Source organism: Protopterus annectens, chromosome 10.part0 (genome assembly GCF_019279795.1).
Source record: "Protopterus annectens isolate FY-2018-M chromosome 10.part0, PAN1.0, whole genome shotgun sequence".
Taxonomy (NCBI): Eukaryota; Metazoa; Chordata; order Ceratodontiformes; family Protopteridae; genus Protopterus; species Protopterus annectens.
Window position 1 is genome coordinate 1,266,722,784 of NC_056744.1, and position 24,966 is coordinate 1,266,747,749.

The 24,966-nt window shown below is 38.9% G+C and overlaps 1 protein-coding gene across 1 annotated transcript in view; it reads right to left on the reverse strand.

Annotated features, from left to right (window-relative positions):
* ASTN1 (astrotactin 1) overlaps positions 1–24,966 on the reverse strand; it is a 5,143,480-nt gene that overhangs the window by 3,060,670 nt on the left and 2,057,844 nt on the right. The window contains exon 9 of the mRNA XM_044086860.1: positions 14,998–15,082. Coding sequence (XP_043942795.1) covers positions 14,998–15,082 — 85 coding nt within the window. The remainder of the gene's footprint in view (positions 1–14,997; positions 15,083–24,966) is intronic.

Genomic DNA, 24,966 nt, shown 5'->3' on the forward strand with positions numbered 1-24,966 from the left:
GGTAAAGATAAGAAAATAAAGTCCACTTTAAAAAATAATTAAGGCAAAGAGACAGATCATTTAATTAGTGTAAACGGTATAATATATGACCTATAAAATGTGTTAAGGCTATCCAGTGGTCTTGACTATATGTCACTTTGTTATTTTGTTAGCCATAATTCACTTACAGCTTTGAGAGTCTTTCTGGAAATTAGATTTGGTTTGGCTAGCACACTGCATTATGCTCCTGTTTCTGTCAGAAATGCCTCTTGATCATCTAACTACCATCACAGTTGTGTCCACTTACAATTTATCACCAAGGCACCAGCTATTCATGGTGAAGACATCACCTGGGGAGCCATAAGGGTTCATGTTATAGATGCATGTATATTGGCATATGTGAAGGCATTGTATGTCTTTCCCTATCAGTATGCCCATTTATGCACATAACCATTAAAGCTTGTGTCTACTGTAGGGATCCCTAGATCCTGAGGGATGATGGGTTTGTGTCCCTGTTGGCTGATTGAAACAGAATCTTCTGTGGCTCTGGTATCCAATTTAGGAGTGGCATTCCTTTCCACATTCTGAACAGCAGTAGGCTGATGCTGGTCAATTATTATGGACATGAATCTTCCAGAGGGCTGTTTTGTCCTCTGCTCCATTTGCCAAGGTAGTTTCATACATAGCGAGAGCTTCCTTCACTTCCTGTTTCCAGGTGTACTTTTCTAAGAAAGAGAATACCAGGTGTTCACACTAATCGAGACAGCACTGTGATCATGCTTACACATATCCTTGTAGCACAATTTGGATTGCACTTTCAGTCTCTTTCCATTCTTCAGCTCTCCAAAGAGGAAGTCATTTAGAATTCGGTCATCCATCATGCATGAGACATGACCCAACTAGTGCATATGCTTCTGTTTCAGGAGGGTGAACACAGAGGAGGTGCACACCCTCTTAAGCCATGCACTGTTGGGGAACTTGTCCTGTCATGTGGTACCAAGTATGTACCTCAGGCAATGCATATGGAATACATTAAGTTGCTGCTCCTGTTTAGAGCAGAAAGTCTATGTTTCACTGGTGTACAGTAGTGTAAAACTGCACCTTGGTGTGCACAGTGAGCTGTTTTTGTCAGCCTGGAAATGTTGTTACAGCTTTTGAAATGCGCTTGTTGATCTTGCTGTCAAGCAACAAATTGTCTAAGATCATATAGCCTTGATACACAAACTAATGGATGACCTCCAATTTTGTAGTCACTCAACATGATAGATGACCCATTGCTCACATTTTGACCCATCAACTGGGTCTTTTTTAAGCTGATTGTGAGACCAAATTCCATGCACGTGTCCACAAAATGAGTCATGAGTGACTTAATCTCCTGCTAAGTGTGAGCAGCAATAGCTGTGTCATCAGCAAACTTGAAGTCCCTTAAATTCTTAATGCAGAGTAGTACTGGGAAATAGTTGATTTTAGCCAGAATCATGAATACACCTTTCCTGCCAACGAGGTTGAATGCCTTTGTCAGGTCAATGAAGACAATATACAGAGATTTGTTCTGGTCCCTGCACTTTTCTTGAAGTTGTTTAACACATAACCACAAAACTATGTCTATTGCAGACCATTCAGTTGTGAACCAACAGTGAGACTCAGGGTAGACCGTGTCTGCAAGAACGCGTAGCCTGTTCAGGAAAACATGGGCAAACAACTTCCCCACAGTACAAGATGTAGCAAAAGTTGTTAGAATTACTTTTCTTACTCTTGTTCGTATGGTAGTAACAATGATAGAATTCCTCTTACCTTGCAGTACACTGTCTTCTCTCCAGCATTGGCAAAGTATTGCATGCTGCTCTGAGATTAGGGCACCATTAGCACATATGAGGATTTCTGTGGGAATACCATCTTTCTCAGGGGCTTTTCCAGAAGATAGGACTTTTAGTTTGTCATTGAATTCCTCCAAGGTGGGTTCAGCACAGAGTTACGTTATTGTTAGTAGAGGCTCAATGGCATTCAGGGCTCTCTCTGTAACTATGGTCCCTCTGATGTACAGCTTTGAGTAGTGTTCCACCTAGCATTCCAGCTGCTTGGTTCGGTCCTTCAAGACCTCACCTGTGGCTGACTTAAGTAGGGCAGTCTTCCTTTCTGCAGCATTACTACCTCATCAAGAATCCTATATTCTGTTCCTGCAGGAATTCAAAGCTAAAGAAGACTAGAAAGAAAAAACGTACAGTGTAGAAGTTAGCAAGTTTTCTTATAATGTCAAGTTGTATTGCCAGGGTCATTATTTAATCATAAAGGCCATTTAATCAACATTAAATGATCAAAATGGAATTTGAATTTGAAATATAGCCAAAGTAAATAATACTGAACAGAAAAGTAAATTTCAGGTTAACAGACTTAACCAGCAATTTAAGGAAAGTGCTTACATACTGCTTATCCATAAATGCTAACTATAAAATACTTTGATAGGGGGCTAAACTTCCTGCTTTACCCCTGCTTAGTGTGTGTGTGTGTGTGTGGGGGGGAGTGCTGCACAGCACACTCTCCTCCTACTTAATATTCCATCTCCATGGCAACACAATCTTATAGACAACAAAACTGCTAGCTTTACTAGAAAACCAAAAACTTCTAAGGTTTTGTGACCAGACGGGACATGGCAGTCGGATGTGGCATTTTACCTCACAATATTACATTATTCACATGCTGACAATTTTGTACTGGAACATTACATGACTTGTATGTGCTTGGCTGATAGCGAAATGGATGAGGTTTCAACTTACTCAGTTTGATTCCTCAACACACAATTCCCCAATCTTTGCTTCCACATAAGGAATCATTGTTAAACTTGTGTCTGTCTGTGCACTGGAACTAATCAATAGTCCGGGCCTTTTGCTTTTGTCACCATGGCTGCACAACTAGGCAGTTATTTAATTAATTAATGAATTCTATTGTTTACCAAGAAATTCTGATTGAGCTCCGGACCCATTTTCAACGGAGGTCAAGGAGAAAAGCTCCAGTATAATACAATACAATTTACCGTTGATAATGATCTTTAACATAGATATTGTATACCTGAGCATGTGCATAAACGTGGAGAGCAAGAAATCAGTAGTGCAATTATATACAAACAGGCAAAGTCTTATAACGGCAGTTGTTAATTATATTACTGATACAGTATTCAGACATATTGTCGTCTGTAATTTTATGCAGTTACTCTGTTTAGAAGGGTTAAAGAATTTAGCGAGGAGAGCATTTAGAAGAGAGAAGAACATATTAATCAGGTGGGAGGACTAAATCACCATGACTTGAGTAGGTGTGTTTTAAGCTGAAGCCTGAACCCTTTAACTATCTTTTTACTATCTGTCAGTTAATTATACTATATTACAGAGTATGCACAGTAAGCAGTTGAAAGTATATGAACTGGTAGGGTAGTTCAATCCATTGGAGGTGTCTTGAGTACTAGACAGTTGTATGATCTATGGGGAAGGTTGGCTACAAATTTTGCAACCTTGTTTTGGCACTGTTCATGCTTGTCTAGATAAGTTTGTTGGATGTCAATAAATAACAGTGCAGCATAGAGGAGGGTGGGTAGGAATAAGCATGCAGTAATATAATATCGACCCGAGTAAAATCATTAGGGGTTGGCTCTAATGACAGTACCAGGTTTTTCCTGAGGTTATTAACTTCATAATCTATGTGTATATATAGGTTAAGAGAGTGTGTGGAGCAAAGTTCATCAAATTGGATTGTGACTCCCCTGAAATATGTTAGGCTGTATTCAGAAAGTTTTGCCACATCATGGTAAGCAAATCTACATGATGAGTGGGCTTGCACGGACTTGATGCAATTTAAAAAAAATCTGTCTACATGATGTGGCTAGGCGAGATAATGTGGTCAGGCATGCTAATGACCATATGTCTGATAATGACGCAAAACAAGATAGAGGAGTGATTCAGAAATATTTAAAAACCCTGCAATGATGCTTTACTCACATTAGATTTAAACTTAGCCACATGTCCACGTTTAGACTTTATATCATGTCAATATGGTTGGGGTCGCTGCAGCCATTTTAAATGTGTGAATCCGCCAGTGACCCTGACTGCAGCTGTTTTGCCCAGTGGTGCGAGGAGACATCACCCTGGACAAAAAAAAAAAAAAAAACATTCCATACGCATAGAAATTATATGTGTAAAAATAGTGTGTGTCTGTGTGTGTGTGTGTGTGTGTGTGTATATATATATATATATATATATATATATATAGTAAAAAAATATATATATATATATATATATATATATATATATATATATATATATATATATACATATATATATATATATATATATATATATATATATACAAATATATACAAATATATATAGATAGATAGATAAAGATATATCAAATGCATACACAAAAATACTTCAGTCTGTGGAAAACTACCAACAGGCTGTGAATAACCAACAGGCTGTGAATAACCAAAGGAAAAACAACTAAAAATAAGTAAAAAATGTCACAGCACAGTTATAATCAGTTGCACAGTTATGATCAGTTGCACAGGTGGGGAAGGGATCTGGCTCTAGCAGGAAGTGCAGTAGATGAACCATGGCACTAGCTAGAAGTCTATTTTCAAAAGCTTCTTCCTCAGTGCGAGGAGGCTTTCTACCTATTATCATGTAGATTTTTCCCTCTGTGTACCATGCATATGCTAATTAGGGCTTGTTTCATTTTTTTTTCTGAATTGCTGGATTTTAATGTTGAGAAACCTGAGAAATTACCACCCAATGCCATTCACATGCCAGAGCACCTGCAGCCAGCTCCACAAATGCTTGGAATGAAAATATGTTACCGTGGATAGAACTGGCATCCGATAATTAACCACATGAAGATGGTGTCAGCGTTGAGTATGCATTTTCAACAGCATACACAAGGATGTAGGACTGCCATGTTTCACAATTTAAAGTAAAACTGGGATCATATTAAAACAGTTCCCGTATTTTATTAGATTGCTATCCATCATGTAATTAGATTGCTGTTCTGTGCCTGTCATTACACAGAGCCTGAGGCACATAAGGAATGCTATGATCACTAATTCTTTGCCTGAGACCTTTGAAGGTGAGATAATTATGTCTGGGGGGAGGGGCGGTGAGGGTGGTGGTCCTTTTAGAGATATGTTGTCTTGAGAATTAACTCTTGCAGTTGGTACTCTGATATATCAAACTGCATCAGAGAATGGCTTTTAGATTAGGCCCCCCCCTCCATGTTATTACCAGATAAATGGGTAGATGACATACCCATGTAAGTTCTAGTTTTAAAATGCTATTATGCTTTATTTTATCAGTATCAGCATAGCTCAGCATGTTTGAATTCCTTTTAACCCAGTACATCTGTCGCTATCCTTTCTCATTCAAACAATTATTTCATTTATTTTTGTTTCTATCCATTTCTGTTACTGTCATATGCAGCATCACTGCAACCTGCACCACAACAACTGCAGGGATGCTTCTGCACATTCAGTGTTTACCTCAGCTGCCTGCACTTTAATGCATTCATGAGGTACTTCGACAAGACCAAGCCACTGCTCTGTACTGTGGATGTGACACGGAGCTGCTTCAGGGCCGGCCTTAGCTGAAACGGCACCCTAGGCGAAGTAGTGCTCCGGCGCCCCTTAAGCCCCACCCACAACATACTCAAAAAACACCCCTATTTCAGCCATACCCACAGGTAGGTCACTCCCCAAGAAAGCCACTCCAGTCATTTCCTTAAATCATTTAAATGCATAAAAAGAAAAACGATACCTTGTAATGTAGTTAACCTACAACTACCTTTGTGTATGTGTTTCCTACTGTAAATACCAGAGCTGGATCATGGTCAAATAGGGCCCTAGGCAGGGTAATAGCCCCCAGAGCAGCCCTTTCTGCAGCAATCCCCTACCCCCCCCCCCCCCAGCAGCAGCTCCCTCCCCAGCCACTCCAGTGTTACATTACTTGGCTATTTCTCCTCATTTACCATAAACACTGTTCAAACCTGTCGGTGTGCACACTGTTTTCTTATTTACTTCTGCAATGATTACAATTATTGAAATACAATAGAAAAAACACAGCCATTTGCTAAACAAACAATACAATCTCACAATGAAAACAGATTTAGGATGAGCAGTAAAAATTCTCTGCCCTTGAAACTCACATTCATTGAAACAGCATTAAAACCCGCATTCAATTAAAATGCTTCTGGCCAGTGGAGAATTAAGTTTACCAAACTACAGGCTCCTTGAACACATTCTTATGGCCATGCATATATGTATGTGTTGATTGACCTTCCAGATTGTATTAAACTATATTCCTTGTATAATAAAGCACCACCTATTAGTGTGCGTTTTAAAGTTGTAGTTTTGAACATTTTTCCAGTAAGCAATTAAACGAAATGTATGACCCAATAATGACAAAACTGCCCATTTCAGAACATTTTAATCATAAAAGGCCACTCAAACTTCTGTCATTACAATCCACGAGTATCAGTCAATAAGCACAATCTCCGCAGAAGTAAAATTCATCTGAATAATTCTACATTAGAGATTTGTAACTAATAAAAGGCTGTTACTGCCTAACAACTTTACATTTCAGTGTCTCATATACAAATTTAGTGCTTGCTTCCCTTGAAGAATTAATTGCCTATGTTACAAAAAAGAAAAGGATATATCGGTAATGTTGCAATAGGGAATGACTGAGACCCTGACACACAAGTTCATAGTTACTAGCCATCTTATACAAAGGAGGGCACACTAAAGAAATGTAGAACCCCTAGCCCCATAAAATGCACCAAATAATCGGCAACTAGGTTATTACATACCATACCTCCATTACCTCTCAAACTCTTAGCACAAGAAGAAAGTTGCTAGAATTACGGCATTTGTATTGGCATACATTTTCTGAATGAAATGAAGATTGGAATTCAAATGTATGACATTTATTTAGTTATTTAAATCCTCAGTGATTCGCCAGAAAACCACAAATTTTATGAGGAATAGGTCAAAAATATGAGGCACAAATCTGAACAGTTGAGAGGTATCCATACCTCTCAACCTCTTAGTGCAAGAAATCTGGACAAAGCCTAACATAATATGGATGCAGTGGCCGAAAAAATAGGGATAGATTTTAAATATTGCACTTTAAATTGCTAGAATAACAGGATTTGTGTTAACTTGCATTTCATGAAGAAAAAAAAGCCACAATGGGGAAAGATCATTTTGTAAAGCACTGCATTTAGAAATGGGAAAAGAAAGAGCAGCTCAAGAAAGATTTCAGGAGTAGCCCACAGACTTAGTGTCAAAAAGAGGTATAATTTTTTTTTTTTTTACAAGCTTCAAATAGTACATTAGTTTACTCCCATGGCAGGTCAAGTATCCACTGGAATTGGTGGATTATCAGAGCCCATTTTACTATGGATCATCAGTGTCTTTAGAGCCACTGCAATATTTTCAGAATATTACCACGTGAATCAGGAACAAAGCCAAAAGTACTATGGGAGAAGAGCAAAATGATCCAGACTCAGGGACGCATTTAAACTTTTATATATCTAGTTGCTTACACAGATTTTGCATTAGCATGCCCATTTTGAAGAATATAAACTATGACTCCAGTGTCTCCCATCATTTAGTGATAGCAATCCACAAGAATCAGTGCAAGGCCAAAAAGAAAAAATATATATTGTGAATATGTCTATATACTCATATCTCTCTATATTTATCTATCTGTATATCTTATCTATATCTAGATAAATCCATATTTATAGATATCAGAGGCATAGCTGGTTCAAACTCCTTGCTCAAACTGAAGAACAAAAAAAAAGGGCAGCTCTGATACACTGCTTATGGCAGTCTGAAGCAAAGGCAATAGTTGCATATGGAAAATTAAATACATGCCTCTCAACTGTACAGATTTCACAGAATGTTCAAACTTTTTCCTCCTACTTTTCTGGCAAATAGCTGAGGATTAAAATAATGAAATAATGACAAACATTTGAGTTTAAGACTCCACATCCTTTAGAAAATTCATCCTAATGCAAAACCTATTATTCTAACAACAAATTTCCTACCACTACTTTTACATTTCTTTAATCTATATATGCGTATAAAGAAAGAGAGTTTTTTTTAAACAACACCCTCCTGTTTGTGCTTTTGTACACATAAATGAAAACATGTTGCGACTCCATTGCAACATTTTAGCAAGTATTATTTTTGCATAAAACACAAAATGAAGTTATGTTGCCATGTTAAAAAGAGTTCACCAGTAACGTGTGTTAGTACCTATTCTGACACACACAGTTTACATACATGCCTAGAATTATTCGGATGAATTTTACTTCTGCGGAGATTGTGCTTATTGACTGATACTCGTGGATTGTAATGACAGAAGTCTGAGTGGCCTTTTATGATTAAAATGTTCTGAAATGGGCAGTTTTGTCATTATTGGGTCATACATTTCGTTTCATTGCATTACATTGTCTTACATACAGTACAGCAAGAAACAAAGTCATAACATATCAAGATTTGCAGGCATAAATGAGCACAGTGTGGAGGAAAAATGTCCAGACAGTTCCAACAGTAGTAGTAGGAACAATGGGTCGAGAAAACAAAATAGTCTTTTCTAGACATTGTAGCCATAAATGCAACTCCGTATGAATTGCAGGAATTAATTATTGGCCCATTGTGGGTGCTACGAAGAACACTTTTGGATAACAATTCCAAATCACTCCCTAAACCTAAATTCCCTTACACCTCCTGCACACTATAGCTGAGTAAACTGGAAATTCCCAAACCCTTCTCTAACCCAAATGTTCTTATCACTCTCTCTCAACCCAAAATCCCCTTTCTTCTCCCTAAACCTATATTACCCTTCAAACTCTGGTCCACAACCTCCCTCTAAACCAAAAATCTCCACCCCTAACACTGAAAGCCCATCATTCCATAAAATGTAAATTCCCTATCCCCTTCTAAACCCCAGTATTTCTTTACACCATAAGCCTATAATTCTTGTCCCTACTCCACTCTCTGTTCCCATACTGATACCTAAAGGTAGAAATGCTGCAAAACAGCAAACCACTTCCACCTATGTTCCAACTCCAAGCGCATACACTGCCAACTGGCCCCCACCCAGTGGTAGTTAAAAACCAAGAAAGGCTTGCCACTCCGTTAAAAACGCCTGAAGCCAGGGGCACACTCACTCAGCCGGCACCTCCCATCTGTTGCAAACCCTGGCCATCGAGATAAGAAGACTCTTTGCAAGCCATGCTTTCCACTGCTCCCCACGTTCTCATTTGAAGCTACACACCTAACGAGTGTCTTCCCTGAAGAGCTGTTAAGAAATTCTAAACCAACCGGATATTTACATGGAAGCAAAGGCTCACAGTCGCAACTTCCCTCGCTAAAAACATCTTGCGTCTAACTGCGCGTACTAACAGCATAAATTCAACTTCAGACTTGTTGCATGTCATTATGTAGTCACACTGATTATTTACCAACAGCATATGACAAAGATCTGACAGCAACATGCCCATGGGAATGTCATCTCGGCTGTTTTTTCAGGTTACACACCTGAGACACCTGCTCCCTTACTCTCTTGACACAGCAAGTTCAGCTTTCTCATTATACAGCCTTCAGCAAATAAATACAGCTAAAAGAGATCTGCCATAAAGGAGCTGTGCAGTCTCCACACATGCCCGACACAGATTAAACAATTAAAAAAGACAGAATCCAAAAGATTATCTACTCAATTTTTATAACATCAACTGCGCGGACTGTGGCACAAAATGCAAGCAGGTTAAAATATAGAATGAAAACGTAGCTAATGCAGATGTTCAGTTTCACAATACTGCAGCTAAAACCATAAACAATGAAGCAGACTACGGGCGAAACAGAAGACAAATATAATTTTATTCCACAATACTACAAGTGTACGCCAATCAACAACTTTACCACTTTTTCAGAATTGGCTCCACACAAACCGCGTACAATTTCCAAACTACTATGTACACCATTAAGTACAAATCCAAGGCTCGGTTATGATTACATACTTTTTCCTCGTGTTTGTAAACCTCTAAGTTCCACTGGCTACCGGCTCAGACGCCATAATTTCTTTCCTAATATCAGTCCCGCTGTGTATTTCTCCGCCCAAAACAGAGATGAATGACACGCTAGGAAAGAGAATACAGCAAGTTCTGTGAGATAACTGCCGTTGTGGAACCACATCTCTTCCTGACAGCCATGTTGTTGTGTGAGTGACAAGTCACGTTTGTTCGTCAGGAAATGTTTGTAATTATTATTATTATATTTTAATATTGTAATCGTTCTTAGTTATCAAGCTATAAAAGTGGGAGGGCGCTCACCCTTCCCCCTCTCCCTATTGTTTTGGTGCCCGTCACTCAGACAGGGCGCCGAAAAGATAGCAAAATAATAAAATAAATGAATACATAAAATGCACCCTTTACGAGCCCAGCCTGTATGGTGCCCTAGGTGGTCACCTAGTTCACCTGTGCCTAAGGCCGGCCATGAGCTGCTTGCATTGGTAATAAGCACTGAGGCTCATTATGCATGCAAAGTAATAGGACTGGCTTGTCCATGGTCTCAGATGTAGCATTTCCAAATCACCAGAACCAGTCCATAAAGAAAAGAATTTAACAGACTCCATTCTTACAGAAATATATCGGCCAAAGCATTGGAGTATGGCTCTCCTGAATTAAAATATAAATATAATGACATTGCTGTAATTTCACAAGTAATTGTATGGTGATGTATTTGATCTTTCCTTCAGTCTGTGTTGAATTCAGTCGAAAGGACTTCATGGTTAATAGTCTCAAGTCCATACTAGGATAATCATTATGTACATCATTTGCAGCCTAGCCTAAATAGCACAATTCATTAGCACCCATGACATGCACTACTACAACCTAATTTTGTCCCGTTTCAATGACAGTTTGAGTGGCTAGACCTGGGATGAATATACAGCTTCCCATCATTCATCCAAGTTGCATTTAAAGAGAGTCCGGGAACAAATTTGCTTTACATCTAATGGAAGTGTGTTCATAAAACAGGGATTCTTTCAGAGCGATATCTACATTTCCAGCAAGTCCTACTTATCCTGCTATGTCAGTTTTGTTCCTTTGAATTGGTGTTCAGGATGTTGTTTGTTTTTGCAGATGTGTAAGAAGTCTTATAGGACTGCATCCTTTGAGGATTTGTAGGCAAGGTAGAGGTTCCTCACTCAAGGGTGTTTGGGAAACAAAGAAGAGAGAAAGAACTTTAAGTTGGTCGGTGTAGCACAAGGATGCCCTGCCTGCATTCTCCTAATGAGGAAATGCTGTGGTCCTTCAAGTCAAGTCATATATTTAGACAAGTACATAGAGAAATGGACATTATATTCTATTATTGATCTTATGAAGGAAAAGTAGTATATCCATGGTAGTCAGTTTGGCTAGATAAATGAATTTCCTAATGACAATGGATACATGGTGATCAAAGGATAGCTCATTATCAATGAAAGTGCCCTGGTCCCTAATAACTGTGTCAGTTTCCAAAGGGGTGTCATCTGTTTTGTAGATGCACTGGTGTCCATGTTTGCCAGAGGACTCAACAGTACATTTTTTGGCATTTTGCTTAAGGCCATGCTCCAGGCACCACATCTTTGAACAAAGTTCTGCTTTCCTGAAGAACCTGGAAGTCAGCAAGAGAGTTCATGACTGCTTCCAGGTTGCAGTCATCCACAAACCTGGTCATCCTCTGGATCTTGAAGATGGCCTTGACATCAAAGAAGTAACCACTGAAAACAAGAGGCCCAAGGAATAATCCCTGAGGCACACCTCTGTTAGTAATCTTTTTCAATACGCTCATGCCTCTACACTAACAGACAGCATTCTGGGACTTAGTCAGTATGCCATCCAGCAGGTAACAAAGGGATTTGCATTTACTCTGTTTAGCTTGTTGATAATGTCAAAATGAGGTATGGATTAAAAGGCCTTAGCCAGTTTCAGGTAAGCTGTGCAAATAGATTTGCTTGCATCTAATGCATCAGTGACTTGTTCAAAGAAGTCTGCCATGTTTAGAAGGCAGGCTCTACCTTTCAAGAACCCAAACTAGTATGGGATAGGAGACTGTAGACTGCTGATGCCCTTCTTAATAAGTCCTATAAGGATGCTGTCCGTTGCTTTACAGGTAAGGCTGCTCAGCCTCACAGTTTAATAGTTCCCTTTGTCATTGTTGGGTTCCCCTGATGTGGACTGAGATAATTATGTCAGGTTTCCACACTCCTGATGTGAATTCAATGGAGAGGATGAGACTGAATAGATTCTGTTGTAAATCTATAAAATCATGCTTGGTGTTGACTAGAAGGCAGTCTGGCATATTGTATGGACCTATAGGGATAGTGGTTTTGGCACTGGAAAGAGCCCTCAGGACTTTCTGCAAGATCTGGTGGCACACACTAATTTATATACAAGGAAAAGTTAGTGGTTGATAAGGGTATATGCTTGAGACAAAATTATACCTGAATATGTTGACTATGTCATCTGGAGATGAGTATGTCTTGTTGTTTTCCACTAACGAGGTGCATTGCTAAGTATTGCTTGAAAAAAGATTTCTGATTGTCCTTAACACCAATGGCAATCTTCAGTTCACACTTTCCTGTGGAGGACTACAGTTTATTTCTGAGGACTTTGTTAATGTTTCTGAGTTCACTTCTAAAAGTTGGGGATATTTCTTTTTTTTTTCCAAACACCTTTACTGAATTATCACTTGTGACATAGGTAAATTTACATTCATATAAAAATAATCAAACTATAATTAGCATAACAAATATTATACTTCACATATATTTTAAGATTGTTCTTATGAACAATAAGTTCCTTCCTCTTATTGTGAAGTTTGTTTATACTAGGTTTCCACCATAAGGGTTTACCCCTGAACTTGTCATTGTATTTGTTTCTGAAGGGAGATATGGCCTCAGCAAATGCTTTTAGGTGAGCATAGAAACTGACCTTGAATGTAATCATGTATGAGATGGCATCAAGGGTAGGGTGTGCTTAAATCTTATCAGGTCATCAGCTAGCCATAATAGATTTATCTTAGACTAGTCTCCATATAGAGAAGGGGTTGATGGTAAATCAGGTTTTCCCTTCTTAATGAGTATTAATGAAGGGTGGTTGGCTTGAACCAGTGATGGGACAATTACAGGTCAAGACCATAGTGGGGTTATATTGGTTGAGAACCACAGCCAATATTTTTGATCACCCAGTTGGGACATGAACTAGTTGATCTAAGGAGCAAGGAAGCATTGTGAATACTTACTTAAGTGTGGGTTTTTCCAGTTAACAGAAGGATAGCTGAGATCCCCCAGGTGAATAGTGGTATGTTCAATAGGAAGGGACTCTACTTTGTTTAGTTATGCCTCTTGTGTTGAGGCTGACACAGAAATGGTACATTAGTTGACTGTGATGTGGCACTGAGTTTTATTGACAGTTAGTAGGATACGGCAGACCTTAACTTCATTGTCCTGCTTTTTAGAGCCAGAGGTGATTTAGCACCTTAGTAATACAGATATGCCCCCCAAACAAAGGCCATGTTTGGCAGTGGGTTTTAAAGAATGGTATAAAACTGAAACCAAGCACTATGGGGGTGATATTACTACACCAAAACCATGTTTCTGTAACTATGCAGATATCTGTAGTTTTGGGGGTCAGAAAGGCCATAGAGGAGTTTAACTTTTTAGTTAGGCTTCTAGCATACAGCTAGCCGTATATGTATGTATGTGTGTGTGTGTGTGTGTGTGTGTGTGTGTGTGTGTGTGTGTATGTATAATTTTATAAATAACCCTATTCTTGATGTTGTTTTAATATGTTGGTAGTCTGAGGTGACCGACCTTGCCTAAGAAGGCACTATAAGGGAAGAAAAATTTCAGAAAGACATGAGTAGATATATGCGTGCCATCCCTAGCAAAGCAGGTAAGGCTGTCAGTCATCTTGTCCTTGGCTGATATGATATATATTGGACCCCGAATGACACCAAATGTTAAGCCAATAGTTATCAAGTATCTTTTCTTTATATTATAGCATCATTCTTGGTGTTGATAGGATGCTGCTAAATTCTTGTTTCATACCAACCTCAGAAACATATTCTGTTAGCTCCGTCATGTCCTTAATATATGATCATAAGTGGTGTGTCTCAAGGGTACAATGACCATGTGATATATGTACCTTGGGTGAGGGGTCTTAAAGCCTGTAGTGTATGGTAAACCCAGTCACGTGACTGTCAGTTTACTGTCACCCAACCCTTGCTCAGCCTGGTGGTTGGTGTATGTTTAAAGAGTCCATAGTACTACCAAGCATTGGATTACAAGTCTTTTTCTAAAGTGTTTGCTATAGATGAGCTCCCTGTAAAGAACTCACAATAGCTGGAAAGTAGTTATGAGACAATGGGAGAAATGAAAAAGAAGCTAGGCATGTGCCGAGTAGCTAGCAGTTATCATCTCAGTATATCACTAGAGAAATATAGTTATATATGAAAAAAAAAACACTTCTCACGAAATTAAAGCTGCAGGCAAAATGCAAAGTATTCAACACACATAAGCCTTTGTCAGACAGCAATACATAACTTTTCATAAGACATAATTGATGCTACACTCTATTCAGCATGTAATTTTATAGACTGATGTTGGTGACCATTATGTAATACATACTATAATTTCTGCACAGCAATGCAAATGACACTGAGGATAAATATTCATTCTGCATTGTTTGTAACTTTTCAATACTGTTGTTGTTGTTTTTGTGTCTTTTGGCTTTTCCCGGTTAGGGGTCGCCACAATGGAACTCCGGTCCGCTAATGATTGGTAGTTGATTTTTACGTGCCGAGTTACCAGCCCTGATGCACAATCTTCAACGAAGGTGCGAGTTAAATTTATTCTCAGCACCCAACTATATATACAAAAGAAAAAAAATGAGCATTCTTCATACTGCTTTCCATACATGCTGACTCACCCATGATTAGATCCCCAATTGTTTCTGCTGCAAAGATGTTTGTGGACTGGGTCTCTCATGTATCCCTCAAAGCAGAAGCATTCACCTGTAGGACATTAATAAAGTTGACATTAACATTTATAATTCATCCAAATCATATGAATGTTCTGTGTGCTTATAAGAATTGTCTGTCAAGATTTGATACATGATCTAGAGAAGCAATTCTCATGGAGAGTTTTTTTGACAATGCCAGTAGTACAATTATGTATTGTCTGTACAGCATATTGTATCCTACTTCTGCATGTTTGTTAGTTGCTTAGACATGATGCTTTTAAAGTTTGTTCTGGAAATGCCCATGTACAAAGTTTGTGATAAAAGCTTATACTTTCAGCTATTACGAATGGATAAACCTGGTAGAATATGGCAGTAAAAAGACTGAATAATTGTGCTGAAGACTGAGCATTACATTTTGTGTGGCCTGATTTTACACAGTAACGTATACATATTTAGACATGTACAGATTGTCAAGTCACATAATTACAGTTCGGTCTCTTCTGCAAATACTCTGTTAAAGGCAACCTTGTATAGAACACAGCATTGCAAATTACACTGCGCTGAAGTTTCCTGGCATATAGCAGAAATATACAAAAGTTTTGGTGCATGAAGCCCCAGCCACTTGCATTATGCACCATGGTTTATATATGTACATGTGCAGATAACATGAGATATGTTGCCATCAGCATTAAAACACTCATCTAAAACATAATTTGGTTGTACAAAACACCCTAATATGCTTGTCTGATCCTTGCATGCTAATACCATACATTTTCTGTAATCCTATATGATAGCTGGTGTAGACGTAAGGATATTTAGGTATGGAGCAACATTTTGCTGGGAATCCACAGTTATAAGGTCTCAAACATTTGTGTAGATAATGTAGGGATGAAGGCCTTGACTTATAATTCTTGAGACAAGTATTGGGGAGACAACAGATTACAAACACAAAGCTTTAACTTCCTTGTAATCTAAGGTAGGACATGATCCCTAAATTGTTTATTACATCAGTGTTTTTGGAAATGGATTTCATTATTTTTTAACAAACTATTCAACCAATTATAATTGCATTAATTGATATGAGACAAGAAGCCTTCACACTTGATTCTCAAAAAAATAATTTGGCTTAATGTCTCCAAGGCTTTTGGGTTTCTAAGAGTATGATGTGAATGGACCCCATTCGTAAGTGAAAATATGAGTAAAGTTTGTGAAATTGGTATTGTTTCATTCTTTGATGTTAGCAAAAAGTGCTCCTCTGAACACCTGCAATGCACCCAGAACTGACTCCTTCTACAGTTCATACACAGCTACATGTACTGGTTGTATATCTAAATACAATTGTAAATTCTTTTTTATGAGACCCACTGCTCCTACTACTACTATTAGAACTGTCTGGGTATTGTTCTTCCACATTGCCCATGGTTCTCCCTGCAAGTTCTTGTATCTTAGGAGTCTCTTTCTGTACATAACACTGTACACAAACTGGCTAGAATTCCCATACCAGCCACTCCTCTCTCAGCTTCAGCTTATCCACTCTATCATGTACCAACCATCTTTCTATCCCAATTTGTCTCCTCTAATCTCCTTCTATACTCCTTCTCAGACTCTCAGTAGCTCAGACCAAGACTTACTACAAATCTATAAACCTAACAGCAAAATTGGTCAAAACCTCTACAGCTTACAACCCTACCATTTCTTGGAACAAACTCCCACTGGAAATTAGATCACTTAAACAACTCAAAGAATTTAAATCAGCCACCAAAGACTGCCTAAAATGTTGCTGGTCATGCCACTGCACTCCTCTTGTACGTAGCTTACTCTCTGCCCTCATTGGTTTTATTTCTGTTATGTGTCAGCTCTCTCATTTCATCTTATCTAGCTATTAACCTATTGCTCAACCTTATAAATATCTCTACTTATATACTACAGGTATTAGCCTCTCTTAGTCATCTTAACTAGGTAATAACCCATTGCTCAACCTTAAAAATATCTCTGCTTATATACTACATGTATGATCCTCACTAACTGTACCTACACTGGCTGTACTTACAAACTCTGCATACATCTTAAGTTAAAAATCAGCTTAAATTCTGCATGCTTTGTTTATAATACTTTGTTCAGTGGACAGTTTTACTGTAATTTTCTGGAGCTTTTCTCCCTGGACCTCCACTGAAAAAGGGCTATCAGCTCAGCTGGACAAACTGATCAACAATACTCTGTGGCATATCATCTACTCAGAGGCAATCTCTGCTTAACATAAAAGGCCATGTCAAACCCTGAGGTGTTGGACATGCTCCACTTAAAGAAATCCTAGTCCCTCAGAGCCACACGCTCCAAGGATCTAAACCTTGTCATCACAATGAACAGAATATGCTGGAGGGATAGGTTCCTGACCCAGAGACTCCCCATACTCTGGAACAGACTGCCCATACATGTCAAGCAGAGCACCTCCTTGGCCCTCTTCAAAAGGAACCTTGACGATTGGATGGGAGATAGGAAATTCACCCCGGAGATCACGTCAGTCAGCCTGCTAGACAGGGGTCCAGGGAAGTAAATATTGTGGGAAGAAATTTCCAGGAAATTGTTATGGCTAGGCTTGTATAGGCCCTAGGGCCGATAGCCTAGTATCAACCTATGAACCTATAAATAAAATAAACAAAAAGTAAGACACACACATCTATTGTTTGAACTGTTGGTATTTCATGATCGGCTGTGATATAAACTTCATCTTTATCTGCAAATCTTGGTGGCTCATGTTTCCAATGCTTCTCAGTTACTTCAGTATTGTAATGTTTTCACAATCTCCAATGCAACAGCCTTACTACAGTACTCTCAGCCATTAGCGTATCACACCCAGCAACAAGATGTGCGGCTGTTTCCAGTTCTGTTTTAGAGAAGCTGCATTTGTCCATTTCACCCACATGATCAGTGGACTTTGTAAACCAAAGTGTGCATAATTCACTGTCCTGGGCCGCCAATATTAACCTTTCATCTTTTGGTTTAAATTCACCTCTCCTTAACCATTACTATGTCAGATCCTGATCAACAGGAAGTTACTCTAGGAGTTTTCTGTATTTGCAACTATATTTATACCTCTTCTACATGTCTTGTCTTCTCAACTGATCCTTCTTCTATTCTTCCTTTTGTTTCTTGGCACATTCAGTTAGTGCTTGATTTTTGTCTACTTCTGGTTTGATTTCCATTCCTACTTGACACCAATATGCTTCTACTACACTAAGCAGGGACATCATATTAGACTTGTTCTCGTCTGTTTTTTAAACTGTCATTATGTTGGATCTGGTGAGGCCAGCAGATATATATTGTCTTTTGACTGCAGATCTATACATGTAATCAGTTTTGGGGAGGCCCGTATCTCCTTTAGAATGAGGAATATAATCTTGTTATAGACTGTTTTTTTTTATATATCATGTGACACGTTATTCTTGTTTTCTTGTCCAGCTGACCCAATACATTTTGTGGCCAGTCAATCACCGCAAAACTGTAAGTGAAAACAGGAAGAGTAAATTGGTTTAGAGCTTGAACTTTGCACCTAGATTCCAGGGGTGTTTTCAGTATTAGTTTTAGTCTTCTGAAATATTTCTTACTCAGTTTGTTCGCATTTGTTCATGTGTTATTGTTGATCCCTCATCAATTCCCAAATATTTTTATACTCCTTCCTGATCACACTCTAGTCCCAAACTGATATTTTCTTTGTGCTGCAGCTTTCCTGATTTAAATGTTGCTTTTACACATTTATCAAGACCAAATGGCATTTCTACTGTATCTGAGAAAATTTTAACCAGTTGCAGTTGTGCTTTCAGCTCCTCATCTGACTAACTATACAGTTTTAAATCATCCACAAAAATGAAGATGAGATTGTTGTTTTCTGGGAGCTAGACTATAACCATGACCCAGTCTGCTAGGTAAACAGCTTAATGGGGTAAGGGCAAGACAAAAGAGCAGCAGTGACAAAGGGTCACCCTGGAACATCCCACTTTGAATTTTTATCTCTGGGATAATAAAGTGTCCTTTATCATGGTTTGCCACGGTTTCATGTTCACTGTAATGTAATTTATCAATGTAGCATGTATTTTATATATCTGTAAGCACTCCTTTATCCACAAATGTGAAATGCTGTCAAATGCTGTTTTGTAAATTTAGCCATGCCATTCTTAGGTTCTTCCCCTTTATACACATTACGTCTTAATTTAACAACAAATTATCCTTTGTTCTACATGACTTTCTTTTGTTCCCCTTTTATTCTACTGCCATGACTGAGTTTTTTTTTGTCTAAATAACTATAAACTCTGTCAACATCGATTCCAGTATATAGTTTATACATCAATGGAAGGTAAATTGTTTGTCTATAAGTTTTTAAGATAACTTGCAGGTTCACTCTTAAGGAGGAGCATCATTTTTCCTGTTGTTAATCAAGTTGGTGTTCTGTTCAGAATGTCATAGAAGTAGTTCTTACTCTGGGCTAAATCTTCATATAAAGATATTACCACTTTTAGCCAGAAGTAAGGAACTGCATCTGGTCCTGGAAGTTGCCAATTAGGAGCTTTTCCTAATTTTGTTTCATTTTCGCTAGCCACTACTTCATCCCATTTCATATCCCATACATTTAAACTTCTTACTGTTTCTTTTACTTCTTTTATCCATTCAGCATCTTTGCTATGTTCCACAGAGTCTTCATAGATAAATCTCCAAAAGTGTCAAATTTCTTCTTTTTTGGTGGTTTCTATTCTTTTTGCTTTGTTTCCCAATTTTCTATAAAACATTTTTGAGTTTTTAGTGCATTGTTTGCTTTGTGCTTTTGCTTTATATTTACTGCATATCCTGTAAGTTTTTCTGCCTGTGCTGATATCTTTAGTTTACTATTTGCAGTAGTGTACGGTAGATTCTAGTCTGTTCTGATGCTGGTCATTGTTTTTAGCATGGCTATCTAAGTAGTTTTTCTAATCTGCTCTCTCTTCTATACTCTTTTAACAATGACACTTATCTCATCTGCTTTATAGTGTTTTCTGTTTCATACTTCCATGACAGCTTTTGATTTCTTCCCTTCCTTTCTCTTATTGCCCTGTGTTTTTGTGACAAGAATTTAACTATTAATTTAGTTGCACAGTAATGTATCCTATTTACTTTCTGTTATATCACTGAATTTCTGTTAATAGTCTTGAATACTGCATTTATTTGTTTTATCAGACTTCTAACATTTTGTGTCTTAGTGACTTTCTGGAATCTATTTCTTTAATTGATCTTCATCTCTATTAAATCAAGCAACTTTCCTTAGATCATTTTCTTCTAAACTGAAAGCACATTCTTTGTTTTCCTTTTCTTATGGCATTCTGCTGAAAGTTCCAAAACCTCTTTCTGTGACATTCTCTTCGTCTGCACCCTGCCTCATCCGATGCGGTTTCATATGGGAATTCACTGGTCTGTCACTCCACCACATTGACTGTGTCAGAGTTACTGCTGCTTCCTGCTCCTTTCCTTGCTGTGCAACTCCAACTGAACTTTTTAACTGATTTCCTACCGAAGGTTCCAGAATATTTTTATTGTGGCAAGTGATCTGATCCGTCCTGTTCCACGCGTTTCTCCTTAATTTAAGGACTCAATGTTTCATCATGCTGTGACATTTCCAGAGTTGCATTTTCTACACTAAATCCTTAATTTTGAAGGTAATCCATATCTTCAGCTTCTGTTTGTTTAACTTCTACTTTAATAATCTTCTGTTCTGTGTTACCCTTTGTGATGATCTTATTTTTTGTATTGTTATTTTTTCATATCTGTGTGCCTTTGCCTGTATTTCTTTTCAAATCTTTAGAGCTTCTTTTCTGCATTGATTAGTTTGGCTTTCTCTGTTGCATAACTATTGCATCATATCAGATCTCTCTTTCTTTGCACCTTTCAAAACTATGTTTTATCTTTACATTCTCATACTTCCTCAGTTGCTTCTTTTTCCAAATGGAACAACGTTTCTTGGTCCGTATAATGTTTTTAATGAATCTGTTGTATTAATGCACAAAAATTTGCATTTGAAGCTTTCATAGTTTTTCTTGTGTAACTATTTTTCTTCCCTCTAATATCTCTCAATCTTTTTGAATATCTTCTGTCTGGGTATTCTGTGCATCTTGCATAACAGTAAAAATACAGAATGTTCTCTTATCCTCAATAGTCTACTCTGTCATCTTTATGCCTCTATTCTGCCCTATCAGTTTTTTTTTTTTTTTGGTGGAGTACTACTTCCTTCTACAACAGGGGGGCTATCCTCCCCCTGAGCCTGGTCTAACCACATTGTAAGAAAATGTCTGTGTCTTAAGGATCCCACACTGTCAATTCTTCCAGTCCTGGCACCAGTGTGCATGCCAAGATTGGGGTAGTTTTTTATCCTGGGACTTGTGCAACCAGCTGTGTTTTTTTTTTTTTATTTTTAACATACTTCTGTCCATAATATATGTTATATCAAATAATGTCAAACGAAAAAACAAGTGGTTTCAGATAAGGTGCTCCAATAGAAAAAAAGGTAAACGTATACAAACAAAAGGAGCACTCCACGGCTGGCACAGCAAAAGATAATTTATTGAATGAATAAAATTGGTTAGCGCTTTCACGTTCTAACAAACGTTTCTTCAGACCTCTGTCTGAAGAAATGTTTGTTAGAACGTGAAAGCGCTAACCGATTTTATTCATATCAAATAATGTCTTCATACTAGAGTAGTCTTGATGAGATTTTGCAAAAACAGGGTACACTTCATAAAGATGCTCACCAACACTTGAGGATGAATTCAATTATACTACTCTCCTTGCTGATTTTATCATCTCTCCATTCAGAGTTTTCATCACTGAATCTCTTCAATAAAAGCTCTAGAATGTTCATAGGTTCATAGATATGTACTAAGCTAACGGCCCTGAAGCCTTTACAAGCCTAGCCCACAGGATTATCCAAGCATCGTGCCACCCAACCTTAGTTCCCAGTGCCTCTGTCGAGCAGAGCCACAGGAGTGATCCCCGGGGTGAATTTTTCTGTTTCCCATCCACTCATTATGATTTCTCTTGAAGACAGCCAGTGAGGTGCTCTGCTTGATGTGTATGGGAAGTCTATTCCAGAGCATGGGCAGTCACTGGGTTATGAACCTGTCCCTCCAGCATGTTCTGTTGATTGTGGTAATAAGGTTGAGGTCTCTGGAGTGTGTGGTGCGGAGGGATTGGGATTTCTTTAGATGTAGCATTTCTAATGGTGCTGGTTCAGACATGGCTTTGTAAGTCGAGCAGAGACTGCCTCTAAGTAGGCGATATGAGACAGAATAGTTGGAGTTTTTGAGTCTGTCCATATAGGACAAGTATTTAAGGCCCAGGATCCTCTTTGTGGAGTACTTTTGTGGCCTCTCCAGTTGTTGTAGGTGTCAAGTGAGGTACATGCCAACTAAGGCATTGTATTCAATGACTGGCCTAATGAGGGAAGAGTAGAGGGAGATGATCAGTCTTTCTGGATGCAAAACCCTTAGTAATGAGATGTGCCACCATTATGCCACATAGAAGGACTTTCTGACCACAGTGGCAATGTGGTGGTCAAAAGAGAGGTTGCTGTCAACCTGTGTTCCCAGATCTCTTATAACGCCTTCTGTGTTCAGTGGACTATCATCAATGTGGTAATTCAAGGGAACCGGGTTTTTCCCAAGGGGGATGACGACACATTTTTTGGCATCCAGCTTAAGGCCATGGTTCTGACACCAGTCATTGGTCTCAGTGAGGTCTTTCTGTAGGATGTCAGCATCACTTGGAGAGTTAATAATAGCTCCCAACTTGCAATCATCTGCGAACTTTGTCAGCCAGAGTTCCTTCGTGTTGGCTTGGACTTCAGAGAAGTAAATACCAAACAGGAGAGGACCCAGGACCAAACCCTGTGGGACTCCACTCGTGAATGGTCTGCAGTCTGACTTGGAGTCAGCTACTTTCACACTGTGGGTTCTATCTGTGAGCCAGCCAGTTTGCAACCCACCTAGTGATACAGGGGTTGATGCCTAGCTTAGTGAGTTTTTCTATGATTCTTGAGTGGGGAATGGTATCAAAGGCCTTGGCCAGTTCAAGGTAGGCTGTATGAACCATCTTGCCTTCTTCCACAGCTCTGGTGACTGATGCAAAGAAGTCAACAAAGTTGAGCAGCCATAATCTACCCTTCTGAAAACCAAACTGTGTAGGATCCAGAGTTTCGAGATTCCCTATATACTTGTTTATTAGGTCCATGATGGTGTGTTCCATAGCTTTGCATATCAGATTTATCAGGCTAATGGGGCGATAATTCCCAAGGTCTGTAGTCGCTCCTCCTTTGTGGAGAGGGATGACTGTAGCAGTGTGCCATTTGGAAGAGACAAAGCCTGGGGTGAGGTTGTGACTGAACAGGGCATACAGGTGAGGTGCCAGTTCACTCTGTAGTTCATGAAGAACACAGCCAGGGATATTATCAGGTCCCAGAGAAACTGTATTCTTGGCCTTGGACAGTGCTGTTTTACCCTGTGCAGCAGTAATATTGGGTACCTGGCAACCTACTGGTATTGTGATTGGTCCTTTGGGGGGGAGGGGTAAAGTTGGCACTGAATTTGTCAGCCAGTATATTGGCAATATCTGCTGGCTCGGTATAGGAGGTACCATTGTGCAGTAGCTGAGCAAATCTGGGTATTGCCATGGAGATTCTTTACATAACCATAGAATGCCTTGTGGTTGTCTTTATTATCTGCTTCAATTATGTTTTCATAGCTAGCTTTAGAGGATTTGATGAGGGATCTCAACTTTTTGTTGAGGCTGATAAGGGAGTTTTTCCCAGTCTTGGGACTTTACCTTATTCCACATCAGTTTCCTCCTCCTGTTGTAGAGTTTGTTTAAGGCAGGGGACCACCAGATTGGCTTCATTTTTTGGAGGAGAGTGTCTTGGTTCTATTGGGTATGGAGAGATCCATGTATTTCTGTACGTGTTTGTTCAGTGGATTGGTGTATGATTCGGTGGTCATGCAACTATTCTCCATTTGCGTGGGTGCCATGAAGTTAGCCACCTCTGTTTTTAGGAGCCCAAAGTTAGCTTTGGAGAAGTTTTTCATGGTGGTTACTTTTGCAGGTTGGGGGATGGGGGTGGGATGTGGATTTCCAAGGTGATTAGTTTGTGGTCGGATCTAACCAGGGAGGAGTTGACTACTGGTGTAGAGCAACGGTCGTCCATGTTAGTAATGACCAGGTCAAGGATGTTGCTACCTCTAGTTGGGGTAAGAATGAGTTGGTCCAGGGCACTGGAATTAATGAATTCCAGGAAACATTGGGCAAGTGTATTGGTACACAAGTAGTTTTCCCAGTTAATGGAGGGATAGTTGAAGTCGCCCAGTATGAGAGTGTTAGTTTGGACCCTAATATTCTCCAGGGTGCTTAGGAACATGAAATGTGAGTCTAGGGACATGGTTGGAAACCTATAGCAGGCTACAACCCAGTGTTAGCTGCACCTGAAGTATCTCTGATGTGTTATGTTGGGCTACCAGTCTGGAGGTGTGCGCATCCTTAATGAATATGGAAACACGACCGCCTTTGGAGCTTCGGTCCAGGTTTTGGGAGTGAAAGGTGTAGAATGAGTTATAGCCTGGTAGTGTAGGGGTGCTTTCTGCTGCCTTGAACTGATGACTAAACCTTTGCAAATCACACTATCTATATACAGTTATTTAGTTATGTGGAAATTGTGAGATGCATAACCTGCCATCATTCAGATGAGCTGTTAACCAAGGTCTCATCAATCTGAGTTTTTTAGCACAAATGGATATAAAATAGCACGTCACTTGTCAGAAAAAGTTAGAGGGATTTTACTGGATTGTGCCCACCTACAGGTAATTTGTATTCAAAACTAAAGAGCTAAAAACTACCATAGGAATGTATGGCTAGGCTTCTTAAGATCATCAC